Genomic DNA, 22,839 nt, shown 5'->3' on the forward strand with positions numbered 1-22,839 from the left:
CCAAGGGAAGCCAGCGAGGGGCCGGGATTCACAGGGCTTTAGAGCCAGCAGTCCTCTGAGGCCACCTCCCCTTGCGCTGCTCTCCCTGGTCCTTCCACGGACTGATGCTCGCCCCTGCTGCGCAGCTCTTGGCCTCAGACAGTGCCGATTCGAACAGCCTTTCCTCTCTAAGCCCCGGCTACTGCTTTGTAGGCTTGGTTCCGGAGTATCAGCTGCAGGACCCTCAGCTCTTCAGCTCACATTTAGAAGGAGTCTTCAAGTTGGAAGGGACCTCTGAGGCCTGTTGCCTGCCAGTCAGTACACTTACCCCTCTGGAACATGTTTACAGGGAGTGTCTTCTCCCTGCTTGGAGTTCTGCTCTGGGGAGCTCACTACCCCCTTGCCACGGTAGGCTGGCTTCCCTGGCTGCCCTGGGGCCCACCTGCCTGGGGCCTGGTGCTCAGGGCTATACATCTTTGAGATGGTTGGAGCCCCCACTCTTTGGCTCCCCCGGGCCCCACCTGGAATCTGGCCCCTGTATGTGAAATCCAAGTGGTTTCGGATGTTCTGGCTCTGGACTCAAGTCCTGAGTGCTGGGTTGTGATGTCACTAGGCGCCCTGGGAGCCCAGGGACCAGGGCAGGACCTGATGTTTCCTTAGAAATTTGGATGAGTGAGCAGCTTGCTTTGCAAGTCTTGCAAGTCCAGTCAGAACCAAACAAGCCCCTGTTGCATGGAGGGAGGGGCTTTGAGTTTGGTGAGGCTGCTGGGGCAGCTGGACTTTGGGTTTTCCCAGGATTTTCAGACAAATTCCAGGAAGTTAGCTAAGCCCCAACTTCCCATTTTCTAAGAATCACAGTGAGTGTTTATATGGTCTCTGGGACCTCTTTTTTCAGACATTAATAGCCCAGATAATAGAGCATTTTATTGTTAGAACTAGAAAGGACCCCTTTCCCTTCCTCACTGTTGCTCCACTTACAAACCCAAACGCAGGCCGTAGTTCTGCCTGCCTTTCACGCAGCCCTGTAACGTTTACAAGTGTGTTAAGATACACCAGTGTGACTGGTGAGATGTATGTAAAAGTCAGGGCAGATTGCCTGGGTTAGAATCCTGGCTCTCCCACATATTGTGCGGCTTTGAGCAAATGCCTTAACCTCCCTGGTGCTTAATTTCCTCCTCTATAATGTAAGAACCTACTTCCTTAGGGTATTGAGAGTTTTAAATGAGTTAATTCACAAAAAGCATTTAAAGCTGTATGTCAGGAGTGTGTAAAGTTTTGGAGGTACCTGGTACATTGCAAGTATTCACTACTGAGTTGGTTTATTATTATCGTTGTTACTCTTATCACTTGATTTTTCTCAAGAACCTGATGTGACATTTTACTGATCAAGAATAATAAATAAAACACTGAGGCTCAAATGGGGTCAGATAATTTGCCCAGGTCACATGGCTAATAAATGACTGACAGCCCCTTCTATGGCCCTGGAGCTTCCTGCTCAGGCCTTGTGCTCATGTCCTGGCTTAGCCCACTTTCTCTGAGCCCAGCTGGGCTCAGCATGGCCCCTCTTCCCACAGACACCCAGAAGTGTGAGCTTATCTGCAAGTCAGAGGACACCGGGGATGTGGTCTTCATGAACCAGGTGGTCCACGATGGCACACGCTGCAGCTACCGGGACCCCTACAACGTCTGTGCCCGTGGCGAGTGTGTGGTAGGTTACCCCTTCCGGGCCACCCACTCTGCCAGCCCCAGGGAATTGGAGGGTTCCCCTGCCTGCCCTTCCACTCCCTGCAAAGAGAAGCATTGCTTCACTGTCCCCAGCCATGACACCCTTTGGTGCTCAAAACAGCCCTGGAATGCTGGAAAGGGGTTACTGCCTAGCCCCATTCAAGAGGAGAGGAGTGGGCTAGTTTTAAGACCTTGCCCATGTCACATGTAAGTCTATGACAGAGCCCTGTCCGGGAATGCCTATTGGTTCAGGGTCCTTGTGTCAGGGTCCTGGAGACCAGGGAAGGGGCCACAGGCCACTGGTTCCAGGGTGGTGACGGGTGTGGGGACCTCCTCTCACTGACCCCACCTCTGGCCTCAGCCCGTCGGCTGTGACAAAGAGGTGGGGTCCATGCGGGCAGACGACAAGTGTGGGGTCTGTGGCGGCGACAACTCCCACTGCCGGACTGTGAAGGGGACACTGGGCAAGGCCTCCAAGCAGTCAGGTAAGCAGGCTGGGGCTGGAGGGGTGACCAGGAATGGCTGGGGTTTTAGCCCCGCCAGGGTCCGAGAGCCTGAGCTGTTTCTCAGGTGGGCCCGTCCTCCTTGAGTTTGGGCTACAGTTTGTGGGGGGGAGAGAGAGCCTTAGAGCCTGTGTCCAGACCTTCCCAGGCTGCCCAGGGCTGGAGAGGCAGAAAGTGTAGCTGCTCACCTCATTCCAGGTGACCTGCTGCCTGTATTTGGGGTCTGGAGCTCAGAAGCATTCTCCTGCTAGGCAGTGTGTAGTGATGGGGGGCAGCCAGCTCTTGGCTCTGGGACTGTTGGCGGGAGTGAGGAGTAAGGAGATAGACAGGTATGAAAGTGTGGCCCAGATTGAACTGGTCTTTTTCTTTTCTGTCTCCCATCTCACTTTAAAAACACCTGTGATGCCTCCTCTTTGAACTCCTGGTACTTTTGAGTTTCTTGGCTTCTCTCTCCATCTTCAATCTCACCTAACTTTCTGTTGCGAAGGCCAGATATTCGTTCTTTACATTTTAGTATGAACTAGATTCATTTCCCCTGGGGGTGAGGGGGTGTTACACCTCGGCTCTCCTTGTTGGGCGAAAATTGGTGGCTCTGAGTAAGGTTTGTTCCTAGGCCGAGGGCTGGGAGGGCCCGAGGGCCCCGGGCAGCCAGATCTTCACAGCCTGCTTCATCTAAATCCCCACAGTGGCTTCAGGTGTGAGAAGAAGGTGGGGAGGGAAAATCAGGAGAGGAGGGTCAAGAACGAGGGAAATAATAGCAAGTAGCACACAGAGCTCCTTGGAGTTCACCCAGCATTTTGAGCTGCCGCAGCTCATTTGATCCTGTCACACCTTGTAGGGAAGGGCCCGTGCCTGTTTTACAGATCAGGAAACTGAGGTTCCTGGGTGCCTGCTGGAGTGGGGGCAAGTTGGGGAGCTGAGCTGGGCCGTGGGGCCACAGCTCACAACGCTCACGTCTCTCCTGGATCCTCCCCTGCAGGAGCTCTCAAACTGGTGCAGATCCCAGCGGGTGCCAGGCACATCCAGATCGAGGAGCTGGAGAAGGCCCCCCACCGCATTGGTGAGTGTGGGGTGCTGGGAGAGGGGCTGCTGCGGTGTGGGCAAGCTGGGAGAGCAGAGGGGGTTCTAATGCAGGAGGATTTCACAGATTTGAGTAACAGCAGAGAACCCCTTTCTGTTTTATTTTTCTGTGACCCAGCAGTTTAGGCTGAGCTCACCTGGGTGCTGTTTGTACCACATTGCCTAGCCCCACTCAGGCAAATACAGTCAGCTGGTGGGTCTGTAGGGACCTGGTTGGTACTGGCCATCATGGGGGTCCTGGGGGTAGCAGGGCCATATCCCCAGGGTGCTAGCCCAGGATCATATGATTGTGTCTCTCTGTCACATAGACTTCAGGAGTGGCGAGAGTGAACAAGCCTGGTGTGCAGGAAGGTGCTTTTTAAGTCTTTGCTTGAGTCACGCTTTCTAATGGCCCGTTGGCCAAGCGAGTCTGTGGCCAAGCCCATACTCAAGGTGTAGAAACAGACCATCTCTTGATGGGAAACATGACAGAGTCATAGTGCAAAGGGGCATATGTATAGCAATCAGAGGAATTTGTAGCCATTTTTTCAGTCTACCACATGGACCCTTAAATTGTTCTCATTATAGTGACAAACACAGTCACTAAACTACATGCCTCTCCTTTATAACAGTCATACAACTGTAGCCAAGGAACATTAAAAATTGGAGCCTCCAAGTAAATCAATAAAATTCAAGTGAAAAAACAGTAATGGGAGAGAATTTTTGTTGGTTTGTTTGCTCTATTCTGTTTTTGCTGAAACTAAGTTGGCAGTCAAGAAATGAACGTGTCCAGAAGAGGCGAATCCATAGAGATAGAAGATAGATTAGTGATGGTCAGGGGCTGAGGGAGGGGTGGGGAGTGACTGCTGATGGGTCTCAGATTTCTTCTGGGATGATGAAGATGTTCTGGAATTAGATGATTGCGCAACCTTGCAAATATACTAAAAACCACTAAATCACACACTGAATTGGGTGGTATGTGAGTTATGTTTGAGTTTAAAAAGCATAAGCATGGTTTAGACCAGGGTCCTGACAGGGAGGTGGGCAGCGGGCAGCTGCCTGCACTCTGAGCAATGGCTGGCTCTCTCATACTTCTCTGTGTTCTGACCCGTAACAGAGGCCACACGGGCTACAGTGTCACTTAGGCCCCTCATACATCTGCCCACAAAGTCACACTGCTTGGGCCCAACTCCCATAAACACAAACACAAAACATAGCATCTCTTGGCAGGCTTGTATATCACAAAAATGCTGGCTTTTATATTTTTAGATAGTCCTCAAAGAAATACAAACATTAAAAAAAAATCTCCTGAAGAAGTTATCTCTCCTGGAAAATGCATCCACGTGAGCACAGCTGTAACCGACCTGGAAGGCACCTCGAGGGTGCAGTCCAAACAGGCAATAGGCACAGGGGAGACTGAACCCAGCGTGGGCTGCGGTCCCACTGTGTGCCGTGGTCCACCAGCAGCGTGAGCCCGTCCGGGCCTGGGCCTCCCATCTGCCCGGGCCCTGTCACTCTACATGGGGAGTGCAAGGGTGGAAGGCTTCGGCTTGGCCACGTCCCTGCTCACACACCTGGGGAATCCTGCTGGAACAGGGCAAGGAGAGAAGGGTCGTTTCCTCCGGAAAGAGGATGGCGCTCCCAGGCTACCGTTGCACCCCTGCGGATGATTCTGTAATAGCAGCAGGCCTCCTCGGCCAGCTCCTCTGCCCCTGTCTCCAGAAGTCCAGCACCTTGAGACTCCGTATGTAGGGAGGGGTCCAGGCAGCTTCTGTAGAGGCGGGGTAGAGTTGGTGAGTTTCTGAAGGGCTGGAGCTCTGCCAGAGAAAGGACAAGGCGGAGATTGAAATTTGGCACTGGCACAAGTTTTGCGATTCTACGTGTGTGAGGTACATGGTGGGCCTTCAGTAAAAATGTGTAGACCATGTATGTGTATGTGTGCATGTGTGTGTGTGTGTGTATGTGCACATGCACACGGGCCCCTGTACATACGTGCCTGTGGATGCCTGACAGGGTATGTGCTCTCTGGGGAAGCCCAAGAGAGGTGGCAGCCTTGGCAGTGAAGGTCAAGGCCCTGTCCAAATTCATCAGACTCTCCTGGAATTGGGGATGTGAACTCTTTAAAAGGAAGAGAAATCATGCTGTCATACTGACATGCACTGGGCCTTGGGCTGGCACTCTTCATACGTATCTCGTTTCAGCCTCATGACAAGCCATGAAAGCTCTTATATCCCATTTGTGGTAAGGAAGGAGGCTCTGAGGGGTTAAGAGAGTTGCCTTAGGTATGGAGCGGGTCAGTGGTGGGGACAGGACTCAGAACTAGGCCCGGATGGTAGAGTCCATGCTGAGTCCAGCGCATTGCCCCTGAGAACAAGCCTTGTACAGTAGGGGCGGGGCCAGCGGCTGCTGTGAGCTGTGGGAGCACACTAGGGTGGCAGAAGATTCGAGGCTGGGCCCTGCCTGGGGAGCTGCCCAGCTCTAGCCTGGACTCTGGCGATTCTGAAGGCCGAGAGATATCAGAGATGAGGGAGCATCTCTCTTCCTCCTGCTCAGCAGGGAGGCTGGTCCCCTAAGAACTGGGCCACCAGCCCACTGCCCCTCTCGGAGTCTCTGGTTCCCCATCTGGATTAATAATGACATGAACCTCAGAGTGTGTGTGAGGATTCCACTGAGGCAGTAAGCAGAGTGCCCAGCATGTGGTTAGTGCTCGGGGTTGCTGGCTCTTCTATTGCAGTTACGTTGTATGGCTTTAATCTGCATGGAGGGGCCACCCCAGGGCTCTGGAGCCTTTGCCTGCCCCACCTGGTGAGGGGCTCAGGTCCCAGGTTGCAGCCCTTCCGTCCCCTGCCCATTTCAGGGCAGCTGAGGCTGCAGCTCAGGACTTTGCCAGGGTGACTGCATCTGCACACCCCTCCCTGGCACCTTTAATTAACAAGTTGTGAGTTGCTCACAGACTGGGGCTTTAAGGGGTAGAAATTTACAGATGTTTTATAAACTCCCGCTCTGTGCTGGGCTATGTGCTGAGCCAAGGACACCGAGAAAAAGGAGACGAGCAGGCAGGCTACAGGCGACATGAGACAGCTCTATAATCACCACAGTGCTAAAGGTCAGGTGCTTTTCTGATAATAGTAACACTGCTTACCACTTATTAACTGCCTCCTGCATGCCATGCTCTCTCTTCCTAGTTCTTTTTTTTTTTTTTTTTGTATTTTTCCGAAGCTGGAGACGGGGAGAGACAGTCAGACAGACTCCCACATGCGCCCGACCAGGATCCACCCAGCACGCCCACCAGGGGGCGACGCTCTGCCCACTAGGGGGCGATGCTCTGCCCCTCCGGGGCGTCGCTCTGTTGCGACTAGAGCCACTCTAGCGCCTGGGGCAGAGGCCAAGGAGCCATCCCCAGCGCCCGGGCCATCTTTGCTCCAATGGAGCCTTGCTGCGGGAGGGGAGGAGAGAGACAGAGAGGAAGGAGAGGGGGAGGGGTGGAGAGGCAAATGGGCATCTCTCCTGTGTGCCCTGGCTGGGAATTGAACCCAGGACTTCTGCACGCCAGGCCGACGCTCTACCACTGAGCCAACCGGCCAGGGCTCTCTTCCTAGTTCTTTACATATAAACTCTTTTAACTGTCCCAAGAACTCCATGCGGGGGGGGGGGGGGGGCAGATACTGTGAATATCCTCATTGGGCAGCAGCTCTGTGAGCTAAGTACAGTCATCATTCCCATTTTACAAATGGTGAAACAACACGGGGAGGCTAAGGAACTTCCCCACAATCAATCTGATTTTAGAACCTGTACTCTTAGCTTCTGTGCTCTGCTATAGAAGTCCTAGGTAGGGTAACTCCCTGAAGACTGGACAATCAAAGAAGGCTTTCTGGAGGAGGAAATTGTGCTCGCCTTAAATATGGGTGGAAATGAGTCAGGCAGGAAGAAGGGAAGAGAGTGAGGATGGTAGGAATGAATGATGAGCACCAGGGTCCAGAGGCAGGCACACTGTGGGGCACTGTGGTGACCCGTTTGACTGGGAAAGGCTCAGGTTGGAAGGAGTACTCCGTAGACAGGGAGCCCTAAGAGGTCCACTGGCAAGGTCTGCCCTTGAAGAGGTCTGGCTTGTGCTCCTGTGGAGGGGAACAGAAATCTGTGTGTCTCTCTCTCTCTGGCCAGCGGTGAAGAACCAAGTCACAGGCAGCTTCGTCCTCAACCCCAAGGGCAAGGAAGACACTAGCAGGACCTTCACTGCAATGGGCCTGGAGTGGGAGTACACAGTGGAGGATACCAAAGAAAGCCTCAGGACCAGTGGGCCACTGCCTGAAGCCATCGCTGTCCTGGTGAGTCCCTGCCCTGCACTGGGGCTCCTTCTCAACCCCGTGCTGCCCAGTGGGCCTCCTAGCGCACTGTCTCCATTGCAAAACCAGCACAGCCTGGTGGAAATCTCCCCTTCCACTGTCATCAGGAACCTGAGCAAGGTCAAGGTGCCCTCGGTCCGAGGCCAGCTCTTCACTGGCTGGCAGGACGGCAATGAGGGAAAAAACAAACAGCTGTCACATGTCAGACCAGAGACAGCATGCATAGGGAGTTCGTTCTTCTTAATGTAGAGTCAGAAATGGGGAAGGAGCGGGCGGGAGCTTGCTCGGTTTGTTTCTCTCTTGTCCTCGCATCGTCCAGCAACAGCACAAGTGTGGCATTGCCAAATGAGTTGGCAGTTGACCTGGGGGTGTCGTCTGGCACTGCTGGCTTCCTGAGAAAGGAACAGGGCCACTGTCCTGGCTGTGATCTCTCTGCCCAGCCCTTCTTCCTAGACCACAGGCCAGAGTGTAAGGAGCAGGGATTGTTAACCCAGGAAACCAGAGGGGTTCTGTTCGTAGTGCCGTTGGCTCTGGCTGGTTGCAGGGGACCTTGGCCAGGCTTTGCTCCTGGTGCTGCCCTCCCTGGTCAGAGAAGTCCTGGAGGGAAGGATCTATGGTCTACTGATGCCAGCATATTAATTCAATCCAACATGTATTTTCTATTCACCCTGTATTTATTGACCACCCATATACCTATAGGCAATTAATTTTCAACAAAGGTACCCAGACCACTCAATGGGGAAAGAATAATCTCTTAAACTAGTGGTGCTGGGTCAACTGGATATCCATAGGTAAAAGAATGAAAGTTAGGCCCTGGCCGGTTGGCTCAGTGGTAGAACGTTGGCCTGGCATGCAGAAGTCCCGGATTCGATTCCTGGCCAGGGCACACAGGAGAAGCGCCCATCTGCTTCTCCACCCCTCCCCCTCTCCTTCCTCTCTGTCTCTCTCTTCCCCTCCCACAGCCGAGGCTCCACTGGAGCAAAGATGGCCCGGGCGCTGGGGATGGCTCCTCAGCCTCTGTCCCAGGCACTAGAGTGGCTCTGGTCATGGCAGAGCGACGCCCCGGAGGGGCAGAGCATCGCCCCCTGGTGGGCAGAGCTTCACCCCTGGTGGGCGTGCCGGGTGGATCCTGGTTGGGCGCATGCGGGAGTCTGACTGTCTCTCCCCGTTTCCGGCTTCAGAAAAATACAGGAAAAAAAAAAAATGAAAGTTAGACCCTTACCTGACATCAAGCATAAAAATTAGCTCAAAATAGATTAAAGATCTAAATACAAGAGCTCAAACCATAGAACTCTTATAAACAGAGCTAAATCTCATGAGATTGAATTCTTAGGTATGACACTGAAAGCAGGAGCAACAAAAGAAAAAATAGATAAATTGGTTTTTATGAAAATTGAAAACTTTTATTCATCAAAGAACATTATCAAGAAAATGAAGCTTGCCCTGGCTGGCTGACTGTGGTAGAGCGTCATCCTGGCATGTTGATATCCCAGGTTTGATTCCCAGTCAGGGCACACAGGAGAAGCAACCATCTGCTTCTCTACCCCTCCCCCTCTTGTTTTTTCCCACTCTCTCTCTTTCCCTCCTGCAGCCATAGCTAAATTGGAACAAGTTGGTTCCGGGCACTGAGGAAGGCTCCATGGCCTTCACCTCAGACCCTAAGAAGAGCTCAGTTGTTGAGCAATGGAGCAATACCCAAGATGGGCAGCACATTGCCTCCTAGTGGGCTTGCTGGGTGGATCCCGTTCTGGGCAGGGCACATTTGGGAGTCTGTCTTTGCCTTCTCTCCTCTCACTGAATAAAAAAATAAGAAGAAGAAAGAGAAGCCAGACCAGTGGTGCCTCAGTGGATAGAGTGTTGAACTGGGACAGTGAGGTCCCAGGTTTGAAATCTTGAGATCACCAGCTTTAGCGTGGGCTCACCAGTTTGAGCGCAGGGTCACCAGCTTGAGCATGAGATCATTGACATGATCCCTTGGTTGCTGGCATGAGCCCAAAAAGGCTGCTGACTTGAGCCTAAAGGTCGCTAGCTTGAAGCCCAGGGTCACTGGCTTGAGCAAAGGGTCACTGGTTTGAGCAAAGGGTCACTGGCTCGGCTGGAGGCCCTGGTCAAGGCACATGTGAGAAGCAATCAATGAATAACTAAAATGCCACAACTCTGAGTTGATGCTCATCTTTCTCCCTTCATGTCCCTCTGTCTCTCCTTCTTTCTCTTGCAATAATACCAATAATAATAATAATAAAAAGAAAAGAAAAAAGAAAGTGAAAAGACAACCTATAGAAAAGGAGAAAATATTTGTAATCACACAGCTGGTAAAAGCCCAGTACCCAGTCTATATTTATTTTCCACTAGACTCAGAGTGTGGGTGATCTGGTGAGCAGGGAAGACCAACAGACATGGCTCCGGCCCTTGTTAGAGCTCAGGTCGGCAGGAGAAGGGAGCACACAGGCTGTGCTTGGATCTGCAGGCAGTAGGCGCTTAGCCTGAGTTTGCTGCCTCGCTGCTGGGCTGGTTGGCCTCCCCAGGCCACACTGGGTGCTGTCCTCCTGACTTGCACCAGTTCTGTTTCTGACCCCTCCCCCATGTGACCTTGCTTCTCTGCCCTCCAGTCCTGTGCTATCTCCTCCATTTCCCCTCAGGTTCTCCCCCCAGCTGAGGGTGGCCCCCGCAGCAGCCTGGCCTACAAGTATGTCATCCATGAGGACCTGCTGCCCCTTATTGGGAGCAACAACGTTCTCCTGGAAGAGACGGATACCTACGAATGGGCGCTCAAGAGCTGGGCCCCCTGCACCAAGGCCTGTGGAGGAGGTACTGCCCGCTTGTCCCGGCTGCCCTGGCCGTCCGCTCCCGTGTGGAGGCAGCCCAGCACCTCTCAGAAGGAGGGGAGCAGGCGTGGCAGAGGGCTGACACTGTCTCCACCTGAGGTGTGCCCCGCTCATGCCTCAGTTGCTCTCTGAAGATCTGCAGGGTGTGCAGGCCTGCCTGGGTGGCGTCTTGGGGATGGGCTGGGGTGCTAGAGCAGTATCTAGGGCAGGGTCTCTGTGCAGAGACGTGGCCATCCAAAGCTATGTCCCCACCCATGCTACACCTGGGGTACAAGAGGTAGGCTGACCAAGGAAGGCTTCCTTAGAAAGTGATGTGAGCAGGAGGGAGTACAAAGGGGCAGAGGGAGGTGGGATTGGGCCACTAGGCTCTCCAGAGCTTACTGTCCCCAGAGCCCAGGCAGGGCAGTGGGGGCCTGGCAGGACCAGTCCCGTGGCAGCCTGCCCTCCCCACAGGTATCCAGTTCACCAAATATGGCTGTCGGCGCCGACGAGACCACCACATGGTACAGCGGCACCTGTGTGACTACAGGAAGAGGCCCAAGCCCATCCGGCGGCGCTGCAACCAGCAGCAGTGTCCCCAGCCTGAGTGAGTGCTCTGGGAGGGCTGGTCTCCCACCTGCCCGGGACGCTGCGACCAGCAGCAGTGTCCCCAGCCTGAGTGAGTGCTCTGGGAGGGCTGGTCTCCCACCTGCCCGGGACACTGCGACCAGCAGCAGTGTCCCCAGCCTGAGTGAGTGCTCTGGGAGGGCTGGTCTCCCACCTGCCCGGGACGCTGCGACCAGCAGCAGTGTCCCCAGCCTGAGTGAGTGCTCTGGGAGGGCTGAGCTCCCACCTGCCCGGGACGCTGCGACCAGCAGCAGTGTCCCCAGCCTGAGTGAGTGCTCTGGGAGGGCTGGTCTCCCACCTGCCCGGGACACTGCGACCAGCAGCAGTGTCCCCAGCCTGAGTGAGTGCTCTGGGAGGGCTGGTCTCCCACCTGCCCGGGACACTGCGACCAGCAGCAGTGTCCCCAGCCTGAGTGAGTGCTCTGGGAGGGCTGAGCTCCCACCTGCCCGGGACGCTGCGACCAGCAGCAGTGTCCCCAGCCTGAGTGAGTGCTCTGGGAGGGCTGGTCTCCCCCCTGCCCGGGACACTGCGACCAGCAGCAGTGTCCCCAGCCTGAGTGAGTGCTCTGGGAGGGCTGAGCTCCCACCTGCCCGGGACGCTGCGACCAGCAGCAGTGTCCCCAGCCTGAGTGAGTGCTCTGGGAGGGCTGGTCTCCCACCTGCCCGGGACACTGCAACCAGCAGCAGTGTCCCCAGCCTGAGTGAGTGCTCTGGGAGGGCTGGTCTCCCACCTGCCCGGGACGCTGCGACCAGCAGCAGTGTCCCCAGCCTGAGTGAGTGCTCTGGGAGGGCTGGTCTCCCACCTGCCCCAGACGCTGCGACCAGCAGCAGTGTCCCCAGCCTGAGTGAGTGCTCTGGGAGGGCTGGTCTCCCACCTGCCCGGGACACTGCGACCAGCAGCAGTGTCCCCAGCCTGAGTGAGTGCTCTGGGAGGGCTGAGCTCCCACCTGCCCGGGACACTGCAGACCTCCTCTCAGCCTGGGCCTTGGAGGAGGGGCTGAGAGCCTGCTTCCTCCAGCCCTCAGCCTGGGACACGGCCCTGGCAGGCAGGGCTCCCTGAGTGGGAAGGAGCCCACTCTGGGCTCAGCCATGGCCAAGCTGCCCGCCTGTCCCGTCTGGGTTTCTGGGTTAACTTCCACTCCTGGAGGAAGATGCTTCCTTTTTCTGTCACTCCCAGCATTCCTTTACAGAGGGAGAAACTAGGCCCAGTTTGGGGACATAGCTTACCCTCCACGATCTGGGAGATCCATGGGTGTAGGTCTCAGTGCTGCCCCAGGCCCCAGGCCAGGACGCTGTCCACCAGCTCTTCTCTGCCTGGTCATCTGGGCCATGGACTTGGCCTGGCCTACTAGCTCCAGTTGTGGTCTAACCCCTGACTGGAGTCCCCTGGCCTGAGGATCCCCTCTTTTGAGCATAAGGCCACGTTCTTGGGGTTATTTGTAGGGAACTTTGAGGAAAGGAAAGAGCTGTGTCTTCTGGAGGAGTCAAGGTCAGAGCCAGACCACGACTTCCTCAGCCCCCGGCAGGGCTGAGGGCAGCTGCCCAGTAGGAAACCAAAGAGCCAATTCCATCTCCTGCCTTCCCAGGAGCCCTCCGAGGGTGGAGGCAGTGCTGACGGGCCTTGCTGATCCATAGCAGCTCCTGCTTCCTCGGGTCAGGGGAGCTCCGGGGCTAGAGCTGGAGCTGGGGACTAGCACTAGAGCCCGCCATGGCTCCCTGTGCTGGCCCAGGCTGTCACCCCCAGCCCTCAGCCCTTATTCGAGCCAGTTTCCCCACAAATGTCTCTGATCAGAGAGCATGCAAGGCTAATACATCACCTACCCTAGCTTGTCTATAAAATTGCCCAATAAAGTATAGGGGCTTTTTATTTTTTAAAGGAAGGGATTGGCTAAAAGAGACCTGGTTTACCACTAGCTAGCTGACAGTGATAGTAGTAGTGCCTGCATTTATTATATGCCTATTGTATACCATCCACCCTGCCAGATGACTTATGTGTATCAAGTCCTTTAATTGTCCCATGAACCCCATGGGAGGGCTTCTGTTAATGCAAGCTGTGACTCACATCTGTTTTCTGCACTGTCATAGCTCAGCACCTAGAACAGTACTTTCACGTAGTAGACATTCAAATACTTAGGTGTCGAAAGGCTCCTGACTGACGTAAAGATGGGATAACTGAGGCTTAGAGGAATGAATAGCTTGCCCAAGGATATGCAGGGTACCGGGCTTTAAATATGCATTATACCCATTTTTCAGGTGAGGAGACAGAGGAGAGATTAAGTGGCCTCCTTGAGGCCACACAGCCTGGCAGCTGCAGAGCCAGAGGGACAGCTGTGTTGGCCCCATGCCCAGACCCACTCTCTGGCTCCTGCCTGCTCACAGGTGGAAACGGCTCTGGGAGGAAACGACCCCGCGGTCACACCTCCCCTCCATTTCTGCCCTGTCTTCAGGTGGGTGATAGAGGACTGGGGCACCTGCAGCCGGAGCTGTGGGAAGCTGGGGGTGCAGACTCGGGGAGTGCAGTGCCTGCTGCCCCTCTCCAACGGCACCCACAAGGCCATGCCAGCCAAAGCCTGCCCTGGGGACCGGCCCGAGGCCCGGCGGCCCTGCCTCCGAGTGCCATGCCCGGCCCAGTGGCGGACGGGAGCCTGGTCCCAGGTGAGTGTCCTCAAAGGGCGGGAGGAGCTGGGCCAGTGGGGCACCTTCTCGGGGTAGTCATGGAGGAAGTGGGTCTGGATAGGGCAACTATCTGGTGCTCCCCGCAGGCAGACCAGACTTTCTAGCTGACTTTTTCCCCTTATCTGATTTGGTTTTTCTCAAAACTAAGTGGAACAGTTTTCATGTATGCTGGCCCATGGCTCTGGGCTAGGCCTTTATACCCATTCACTGCTTGCCTGGACTTTCATGCAGTGCTAGGAGACAGGGGCTAATAGCTCCATGTTACAGATGAGCAAACTGAGACACTTTCCTTCATTCAAGAAATATTTACTAGGTGCCAACTATGTGCCAGGCACACTGAACTAGAAATGCAGGAATCCAGCACTAGCCAGACAAACCTGACTCTTGTGCCTATGAAGCTTACAGTCCGGGGGGAAGGGGGGGGGAACATATGGGACAAATAAAATAACAGGTTGCAATTGGAGCTGTGTGAGAAGTGAATGGCTTAATGTATCGGGGACAGCCTCTCTGAGGAGGTGACCTTTGAGCTAAGACCTTAGGGATGAGCCACGGGAAGCTCCCAATGCAGGAGCAACCTTGCCACATTCCAGAAACTAAGAATAAGTGGGACTGGAGCTTAATGAGTAGGACAAGGCTGCAGGGGGACATTGGAAAGGAGGCCAGGGCTTTATGAAGAGTTAGAACGTGTTCTCAGAGCAGTGGGAAACCACCCTGGCCGGTTGGCTCACTGGTAGCTCATTGGCCTGGTGTGCAGGAGTCCCGGGTTCGATTCCTGGCCAGGGCACACAGGAGAAGCACCCATCTGCTTCTCCACCCCTCCCCCTCTCCTTCCTCTCTGTCTCTCTCTTCCCCTCCTGCAGCCAAGGCTCCATTGGAGCAAAGTTGGCCCGGGCACTGGGGATGGCTCTATGGCCTCTGCCTTAGGTGCTAGAATGGCTCTGGTTACAACAGAGCAACGCCCCAGATGAGCAGAGCATTGCCCCCTTGTGGGCATGCTGGGTGGATCCCGGTCGGTCGCATACGGGAGTCTGTCTGACTGCCTCCCCGTTTCCAACTTCAGAAAAATACAAAAAAAAAAAAAAAAAAGGGAAAAAAAAGGCAGCGGGAAACCATTGAAGAGTTTGTATGTTGGGTGTTATAAGCTCTGATTTCAGATTTAAGGGCTCGCTCTGGCAACTCAGTAGCAAGTGCCTTGTGGGAAGGCAGAGTAGAAAAAGGGAAATAGTAAAAACTTTGTGAAATAGTCCAGGTGCTCATGGGTAAGCCCTCGAAGTGGACATAGGATTTTCTTTTCATTTCTTGGGTCTTCTCTTAATTCATTTGCTATGAACCTTGAAGACATCATGCTAAGTCAAATAAACCAGTCAGAAATGACACATACTATATGATTCTACTTATATGAGGTAGCTAGCATAGTCAAATCCATAAAGACAGAAGGTAGAATGGCGGTTCAGGGTTTGTGGGGGGTGCTGGGAGCTAGTATTTAATGGAGACAGAGTGTCAGTTTGGAAAGATGAAAAGAGTCCTGGAGACGGATGGTGGTGCGGGTTGCACAACAACGTGAATATACTTAATTCCACAGGACTGTGTTATTAAAAATGGTAGAATGGTAAACTTTATGTGATATATATTTTACCACAATTTTCAAAACTCATTTGATCAAGGAGATAAGTACAAGGATGCTTATCATAATAGCAAAAAAAAAAAAAAAGGAAATATCCTAAAGGTTTATCTGTTGGAGATTGGGAAAAAATCAAGGTCTGTTCATACAATAAAATACTAGATAACAGGAAAAACAAATAAGCCTGACCAGGTGGTGACACAGTGGATAGAGCGTTGGCCTGGGACACTGAGGACCCAGGTTTGAAACCCGAGGTTGCTAGCTTGAGCACAGGCTCACCAGCTTGAGTCCAAGGTCACTGACTTGAGCAAGGAATCGGTGGCTCGGCTAGAGCCACCCCGGTCAAGGCATGTATGAGAAAGCAAGCAATGAACAGCTAAGGTGCCGCAATTATGAGTTGATGCTTCTCGTCTCTCTCCCTTCCTTGTCTGTCCGTCCCTATCTGTCCCTCTCTCGCTAAAAACAAAAACTAATTAAGCTTGAACTGTGCATATCAGTGTAAACCTCAGAAAAATAAATAAAGATGAGGAAAAGCACTGAAATATGAAACAAAAAGCACTTCCAATTTACTTAAAGTTTAAAAAGGTGCAAACACAATATTTGAAAATATGCCAGAATGCTGATTTATTAAAGCTGGTGGTGGTATTTGAACAGGTTTTCATTGTACAACTTCCATGTACTTTTCTGTATGCTTGAAATATTACACAATAAAGAGTAGTTTGAAAAAAACAAATATCACACAACTTAAAGGTTTTATATTCTCCACAATACATAGATTTATTTGTTTTAATATAAAACAGAATGATTGCTGGTCCCACAAGAGACCCCAGAGATAAATTTAACAGAAAAGTGACAGGTAGTGGGAGACAGTTTCCCTTAAAAGACTGACAAGCATTTGAGAACAATTGTTGGTAATTATTCATCCCAAGAGGATGAGCCATCTTTGTCCCATGGTTTGTGTGGCCGGTGACCCTCATGTCTCCCTTGGGTCATCCCCATGTGCCCTATGAGGGGTGGATCCCTTCAAGTCCTTCCTCATCCCGCTAGGAGAGGCTGTGGTCAGTGCCTTCGACTCAGTGACCTGGTCACACGGGGCAGGAGGCTGCTCCCACACCTCCGTTTATCACAGGAAAGTGTGAGGCGCGGGATGCTGTGCACAGTAGCGCTTGCAGTGTTCGCCATCTTCTGCTCCTTGCACCCTCGTCTTTCCCTCTTGGGAAAGAAGACACTTGAACATGCCTCTGTGAGCTGAGTTTTGGTAAATTGAGCCACAAAATCATTAACTGTCAGAGCTAGAAGGGTCTCAGGCCGCCCTGTCACCCAGCTCTCTGTTTAACAGATGCCACAATCCAGGTCCCTGCATCCTATCACCAAGTAAATGGGCTAATGGATCAAACTGGGGAGTTTGCCAGGGTGATACACACATTATTTAAGTTACCCAGACAGAGTGGGCACAGGCAGTAGTGCAGGAATGGGGTCCTGAGCCAGGTTAACTATTTAGCTGGCAGGTTCCATGGTGTTTCAGCTCAGCTTAGTGGCTTCTACCACCCAGGACAGAACTGTTTGAGTCCTGGTGAGGCTGTTTAGAAGCAGTCCTTGCGAGTCTCTCTGATCAAGTGGGGACTTCATACCTTTCTCTGTACCTGTTCTGTCCTGGGTATTGGCTGGATTGGAGCTCATTGCCCCCTTCTTCTGTCTCTCCACCTGCCCTTCCTCTGTCTCCTGGCCCTGGCTGTCCTGTGGCAGTGCTCTGCCACCTGTGGAGAGGGCATCCAGCAGCGGCAGGTGGTGTGCCGGACCACTGCCAACAGTCTCGGGCAGTGCGAGGGGGACAAGCCAGATACCGTCCAGGTTTGCAGCATGCCTGCCTGCAGAGGTGAGCCAGACAGAGGGGGGTGAGGGGTGGGGGGCAGACAGGCCCCGCTCTCCTGGCTTAGACCTGAGACCAGCCCATCCTGTATCCTAGCTCCCTAGAGATCCCAATGTCAGAGCTGCTTCTCCCTGTTCACAGGAAGTCTCCAGAACTCCACAGTGAGCGCTGACGTCCGGGAACTTGTGACCCCAGAAGGTCAGTGGATGTCACAATCTGGGCCCCTACATCCTATTAACAAGATATCATCAAGTGAGTGTATTTCTGGGCCCTAGACCCTCCCCCAAATTCCCAGTGTCAGTGTCACAAGCATGGGCCATGCCGTGGAGCAGATCCAGCCTCCAATCCATGTGACCATGGCCTCCAGAAGCCTCGGGTTCCTTACTGCATGTGCTGGTCTGGGATGCCTTATCTGCCAGTCTAAAATGTTGAAAGCTGCAAATGTTTCCCTAAATTTGGTGCATACTCATTTGGCAGCAAATCTGACCTGAACTAACAAAAAAGAGATGAATTATTCTGCTATAAAAACATGTCATATTTAGTTCCAAGATGATGTCCCAATCTCCACTGGGGATGTTATATAATGAATTAGTGAATAGCACTTTTCTAACCTCAAAAGTTCTGAATTATGAGTCATATCTGGTTCCAAGATTTTTGGATAAGCCATTGTAGGTCTTAGCTGCCTTCACAGGGCTGTTGAAAGAATTAAATGAGATAATGCATGCACACCTAAGCAGCTGTTAGCTAACAACAACCAAAATATACTGTTTACAAAAATTAGGGGATATTTTATCGCTTCATATTCATTTTGAAATATCCCCCAATTTTTGTGAGCAGTATAGTTTCTCTCTGCCTCATGATCAGTTCTTCCTCCCACACATCCTTATCCATCCACCCACCCATCTATCCATCCTTCCATTCATCAATAAATATTGACTAAGCACCTGCTGTGTACCAGGATCAAGTGCCTTTCCTAGATTCCTTCTCTTTCCTTTCCTCACCTTCCCAAGGATCAGGGTCTGAGAAGATGAGTAGAGAAGCAGAAAGATCACAGACCCTAACTCCTAGTTGAAGGACCAGTTGGCTGTGTGACCTTGTGCAAATCCCTGAACCTTCCTGAGCTCAGCAACCTCATCTGTAAAATAAAGGGATGTGACTAGGTGTCCTCAGAGGATTTCCTAGCTCTAGCTTTGGTGCTTCTCTGCTCCTGGGCTGAATCTTAGGCTGTGCAAGTCCGGTTTTCCTTCCCTTTTCCTCTCCTGAACAGAGTGGGGCTTTGATTCTGGTATTGGAATTCTGGCGCCATCTAGAGGCTGTGCAAGTCCCTGGATTTCCTTCCCTTTTCCTCTCTGAACAGAGTGGGGCTTTGATTCTGGTATTGGAATTCTGGCGCCATCTAGAGGCCACAAAACTCCTTCCTTCATGTTCTGTTGGCTCAGAAATGAAAACATTCTTAGATGATATTTTAACCAAACGAACCTGGCATAGTGTACTAGTACCCTTCTATGTCAGGACCTTTAGAAATGTCACTTCTAATGTTATTACTCATTGGTAAATGTCAGAATTATTCCTATTTTACAGGTGAAGAAACTGAGGGTTGGAGATTGATTGATTGCCCAAGGCCTCATAGCTTTTAAATGGTAGAGCCTTTATTAGAACCTAGATTTGGTTGAGTCCAAACTTATTGGTGAAAGGCTTAAGTGTTCCAAATTATCTGCCTGTGGCAGGATGTTTGATCAGCTTGTCACAAGTGTGACTTACCTGGGCATTTGCCTGGGCTGGCTGGAGTGGATCAGACTCCTTTGGGTTGATTGGGAGGAGGATAGGGATCCCACTTTCATCCAGAGCATGGTTCACAAGCTCTGCTACAGGTTAGACCCCCCCAGTGCCCAGGACACACCGAGACTGTCCAGTCTCCCTGGGTGTAGGAGCTAGGCAGTGTCCATTTGTAAAGCTCTCCACGTGATTCCAGTTGGCAGCCAAGTCTGACAACTAATGATGTGGGGCCGTGGTTCTCAGAGGCTCCCATGCACTGGCATCACCTTGAAGGTCTCATTAAAACACGGAGCTGGGCCCTGGCCGGTTGGCTCAGCGGTAGAGCGTCGGCCTGGCATGTGGGGGACCCAGGTTCGATTCCCGGCCAGGGCACACAGGAGAAGCACCCATTTGCTTCTCCACCCACCCCCTCCTTCCTCTCTGTCTCTCTCTTCCCCTCCCGCAGCCAAGGCTCCATCGGAGCAAAGATGGCCCGGGCGCTGGGGATGGCTCCTTGGCCTCTGCCCCAGCCGCTAGAGTGGCTCTGGTCGCAACAGAGCGACGCCCCAGAGGGGCAGAGCATCGCCCCCTGGTGGGCAGAGCGTAGCCCCTGGTGGGTGTGCCGGGTGGATCCCGGTCAGGCGCATGCGGGAGTCTGTCTGACTGTCTCTCCCCGTTTCCAGCTTCAGAAAAATACAAAAAAAAAAAAAAAAAATTAACAAACAAACAAACACGGAGCTGGCCTGACCAGTGGTGGCACAGTGGATAGAGCATCGACTTGGGATGCTGAGGTGCCAGGTTCGAAACCCCAAGGTCACTGGCTTGAGAATGGACTCATCCAGCTTGAGCATCGGGTCACTGGCTTGAGTGTCGGATCGTGGACATGATCCCATGGTCACTGGCTTGAGCCCAAGCTCGCTGTCTTGAGCAAGGGGTCACTGGCTTAGCTGGAGCCCCCTGGTCAAAGAATGTATGAGAAGCATACAACTAAAGTGCCACAACAGCAAGTTGATACTTCTCATCTCTCTCCCTTCCTGTCTCTCTCTCTATCTCTTTCTCTCGCTCTCACACTCTCTTGGGAAAATACAAAACAAAACAAACAAACAAAAAACCACAGAGCTGGGCCCCACCCCCAGGCCTCTGATTTGGGAGGCCTGGATGAGGCCTGCAACTTAGCATTTCCAACAGCTTTGAAGTGATGCTGATGCTGCCGGTGAGGGACCCTGCTTTAAGAACCGCTGCCCTGGGGTTTAGTCCCTTGCCACATAATAAGGGCTGTTACTCAGCCCTGTCTCTCCTGTCAGGCAGCCCTGTGTCTCCATCTGAATAAAAGCTTTATAGTGAGTCCTGCCAGAGCAGGAGAGGAAGGGCCTGCAGCTGGTAGGCTGAGTGGGAGGGGGGTTGTGTCCTGTGTCACCCAGCTGATGGATGTCCTCCCGCCTCGGTCCTTGTGCTGTGTGTGCAGCAGAGCCCTGCGTGGGGGACAGGTCCTTTATCTGTCAAATGGAAGTGCACGACCGCTACTGCGCCATCCTGGGCTACCGCCGGCTGTGCTGTAAGGCCTGTACCAGGAAAGCCTCGGGCCCTGACACCAACCCGGACCCTGGCCTGGTCTCACCACCACCCTTCTCCACTTCTGGAAGCCCCTCATCTGGAGCCAAGACCCCTCCAGTTGCCATGGAGCTCACTGTGGGGCCAACGGGCTCGGACGACCGTCCACATGACCAACCCACGCAGCTATCAGGACCTCTGGGAACAAGCCCCTCAGTGACCCAGCGGCGCTTCACTCCCCAGAAACTGAGCACTGGGACATTCTGGGGTACTTCTCCTGGCGCCACCCAGTGGCTGCCCTGGGGCTGGACCGCTAGCCCGTCTCTGCCAGCCTCTAGGGACAAAGGGCAGCTCAGGGAGGACCAGAAACACCCGGGCACCAGCCTTCCCACCACCTCCCCGGAGATATGAGCCCTGTCTTGCCTGTCCCTCCAGTCAAGTTTACACTCTGTGAGCCCAAGACCCCTGGCTCACAGGATATACCACAGGCCAGGGGCAAGCACAGACTTCCTTTTAAATTATTTGCCTTCTTGTTCTAGTTTTAGGCTGTGATACTTTTCACCCATGAAGTGGGTGTGTGAGGAAGAAAAGAATCAGGGAAAGCCCTAACCTGAGATACCTCAGCAAGCAGCCCAGGTGACCAAGGTAAACCTCTCAGGGGCTCCTGTCTCTCTCCCCTGCCACGACTGAGGGCCAGCCAATGGCCTGTCCTCACAGCCACTGGGTCCCACGCTGGACCCATCTGGCTGCCTGCCTTCGCCAGAACTTGTGAGACCCCTGTGTAGGCCCTGTCTACTTGGCTTCTCAGCCTGAAGAGGCAAAGCAGGGCCAGAGAAGGTGAGGGGTGCCCACAGGGCAGTTAGAGGGGAGGGGAGCTGGGGGTGAGTGGGGGTGAGAAGCTGGCTGCAGGGTTGGGCAGGTGGGAGGCAGGTTCATCTCAGGCCCAGCTTTTCGTAGCAAGAGCTCCATGCAGCTCTTCTGGCCAAGGCCAAGAGGTAAGGTCCAGCTGAAACCTTCTGTTACTTCTGGGGCCTCCAGTCTGCAGGTGAGCCTCCCAGCCTCACTCTAGCTCACCTAAGAGCGAGTTCACCCAGGAGTTTCCCAACTGGTGCTAGAGTCCTGACTAGACCAGAAATGCAACTTTGTCATCACTCCGGGGCGTGAAGGGAGATGGCCTAGAAGGGGACTTTGTGGGACACAGAGGGAGACGTGAGTTCTTAGGCTGTGCCCCATCAATCATTGCCCTTTGCCAAAGACCACTCCTACTGTTAGGGGTCTACTTTTTCCACCAGGCTCCAGCTGGGCCAGAGGTTTGTGGTGCTGATGAGAGAGGGGGTGGTTAGGCCCCAGGGCTGAGGATCGGCAATGACAGGGGCTGCCCTGGGCAGATAAGAGCCTCTGCCCCACTCTAGGGGGGCGTAGACACTGACCTACAGTGCTATGGTGCTTCAGCCACCCCTACCCCCCTTACCTCCAAGGTCAAGTAACTTCCCTCTGGCCCTCTGGAAGCCACCTGAGTCCCTAACACCCCTCCCAGGGGTCCTCACTTCAAGTTGTACAGAGGATCTCCCAGACTCCAGGAGGTGATAGAAAGGCTTGCTGCTGCTTCTTTCCCCAGGGCGAGGGGCTGTTCTGAGCCATGCTAGAGACATAGGAGCAGGGCCCGGCCTGTGTCTGGAGAAGAGAGCCCCAGGGGCTCCCTGGTGCCCTCCACCTGCTGCCTGCCCCTCCCTGGGTGCTGGGGACACACTGAATCATTCCTGAGACCTAGCCTGCCTGTGTTGAGGGCTGTAAACTCTGCCTTGAGATCCAGATCTTTAAATTTTTATATATTTATTAATATTGTCCTTGGCGTTTTGTTTTGGACCCCAAAATGTTGTGTTGTGTTTTTCTTTTCTCTCTTTTAGATGACAGGGATGCCGAAGGCAGTACTCTAACATGTTGGGCTGGGCTACAGCCAGATGATTGGGGGTGGGGTGGACAGAGAGATGCTGAAGACACAGGAAGACCTGGCCCTCAGCCTCCCTGCCTTGGCCTCACTGGCTCTGGGGCTCCTCTGAGCATAAACCCAGGGCTGAGAGGGAAGGACAGGGCTGGGGACCCCACTCAGGCTTCTTTACCAAGTAGCTGTGAGACCTTGGGCAAGTCATCATCCAGAATTCGGTCCCAAGGGGAGAAGTGCCCGAGAAGTAGCTTTGGGGTCCACATAACAAAGAACATTCTAATTAGCAAATCTGTCCAAACATGCATGGGTGTTTTCTTTGGAAAATGGTGAGTACTCACTCTTTCCCTGCAAAAGTCTGAATGGAATGTGGGACGTGGACAGG

The 22,839-nt window shown here is 53.3% G+C and overlaps 1 protein-coding gene across 2 annotated transcripts in view; it reads left to right on the forward strand.

Moving 5' to 3' along the window:
• ADAMTS14 (ADAM metallopeptidase with thrombospondin type 1 motif 14) overlaps positions 1-22,354 on the forward strand; it is an 89,444-nt gene extending 67,090 nt beyond the window's left edge. Inside the window, exons 13-22 of one of the 2 annotated variants that reach the window (XM_066243632.1) lie at positions 1,554-1,687; positions 2,066-2,189; positions 3,187-3,267; positions 7,428-7,591; positions 10,249-10,417; positions 10,888-11,020; positions 13,487-13,694; positions 17,083-17,212; positions 17,348-17,404; positions 20,427-22,354. In XM_066243632.1, coding sequence (XP_066099729.1) covers positions 1,554-1,687; positions 2,066-2,189; positions 3,187-3,267; positions 7,428-7,591; positions 10,249-10,417; positions 10,888-11,020; positions 13,487-13,694; positions 17,083-17,212; positions 17,348-17,404; positions 20,427-20,923 — 1,697 coding nt within the window. In that variant the 3' untranslated portion in view covers positions 20,924-22,354. Of the gene's footprint in view, positions 1-1,553; positions 1,688-2,065; positions 2,190-3,186; positions 3,268-7,427; positions 7,592-10,248; positions 10,418-10,887; positions 11,021-13,486; positions 13,695-17,082; positions 17,213-17,347; positions 17,459-20,426 lie in introns of both variants that reach the window. The other variant, XM_066243633.1, reaches the window with a different exon arrangement.
• The last annotated feature ends 485 nt before the right edge of the window (positions 22,355-22,839 follow it).

Source organism: Saccopteryx bilineata, chromosome 9 (genome assembly GCF_036850765.1).
Source record: "Saccopteryx bilineata isolate mSacBil1 chromosome 9, mSacBil1_pri_phased_curated, whole genome shotgun sequence".
Classification (NCBI taxonomy): Eukaryota; Metazoa; Chordata; class Mammalia; order Chiroptera; family Emballonuridae; genus Saccopteryx; species Saccopteryx bilineata.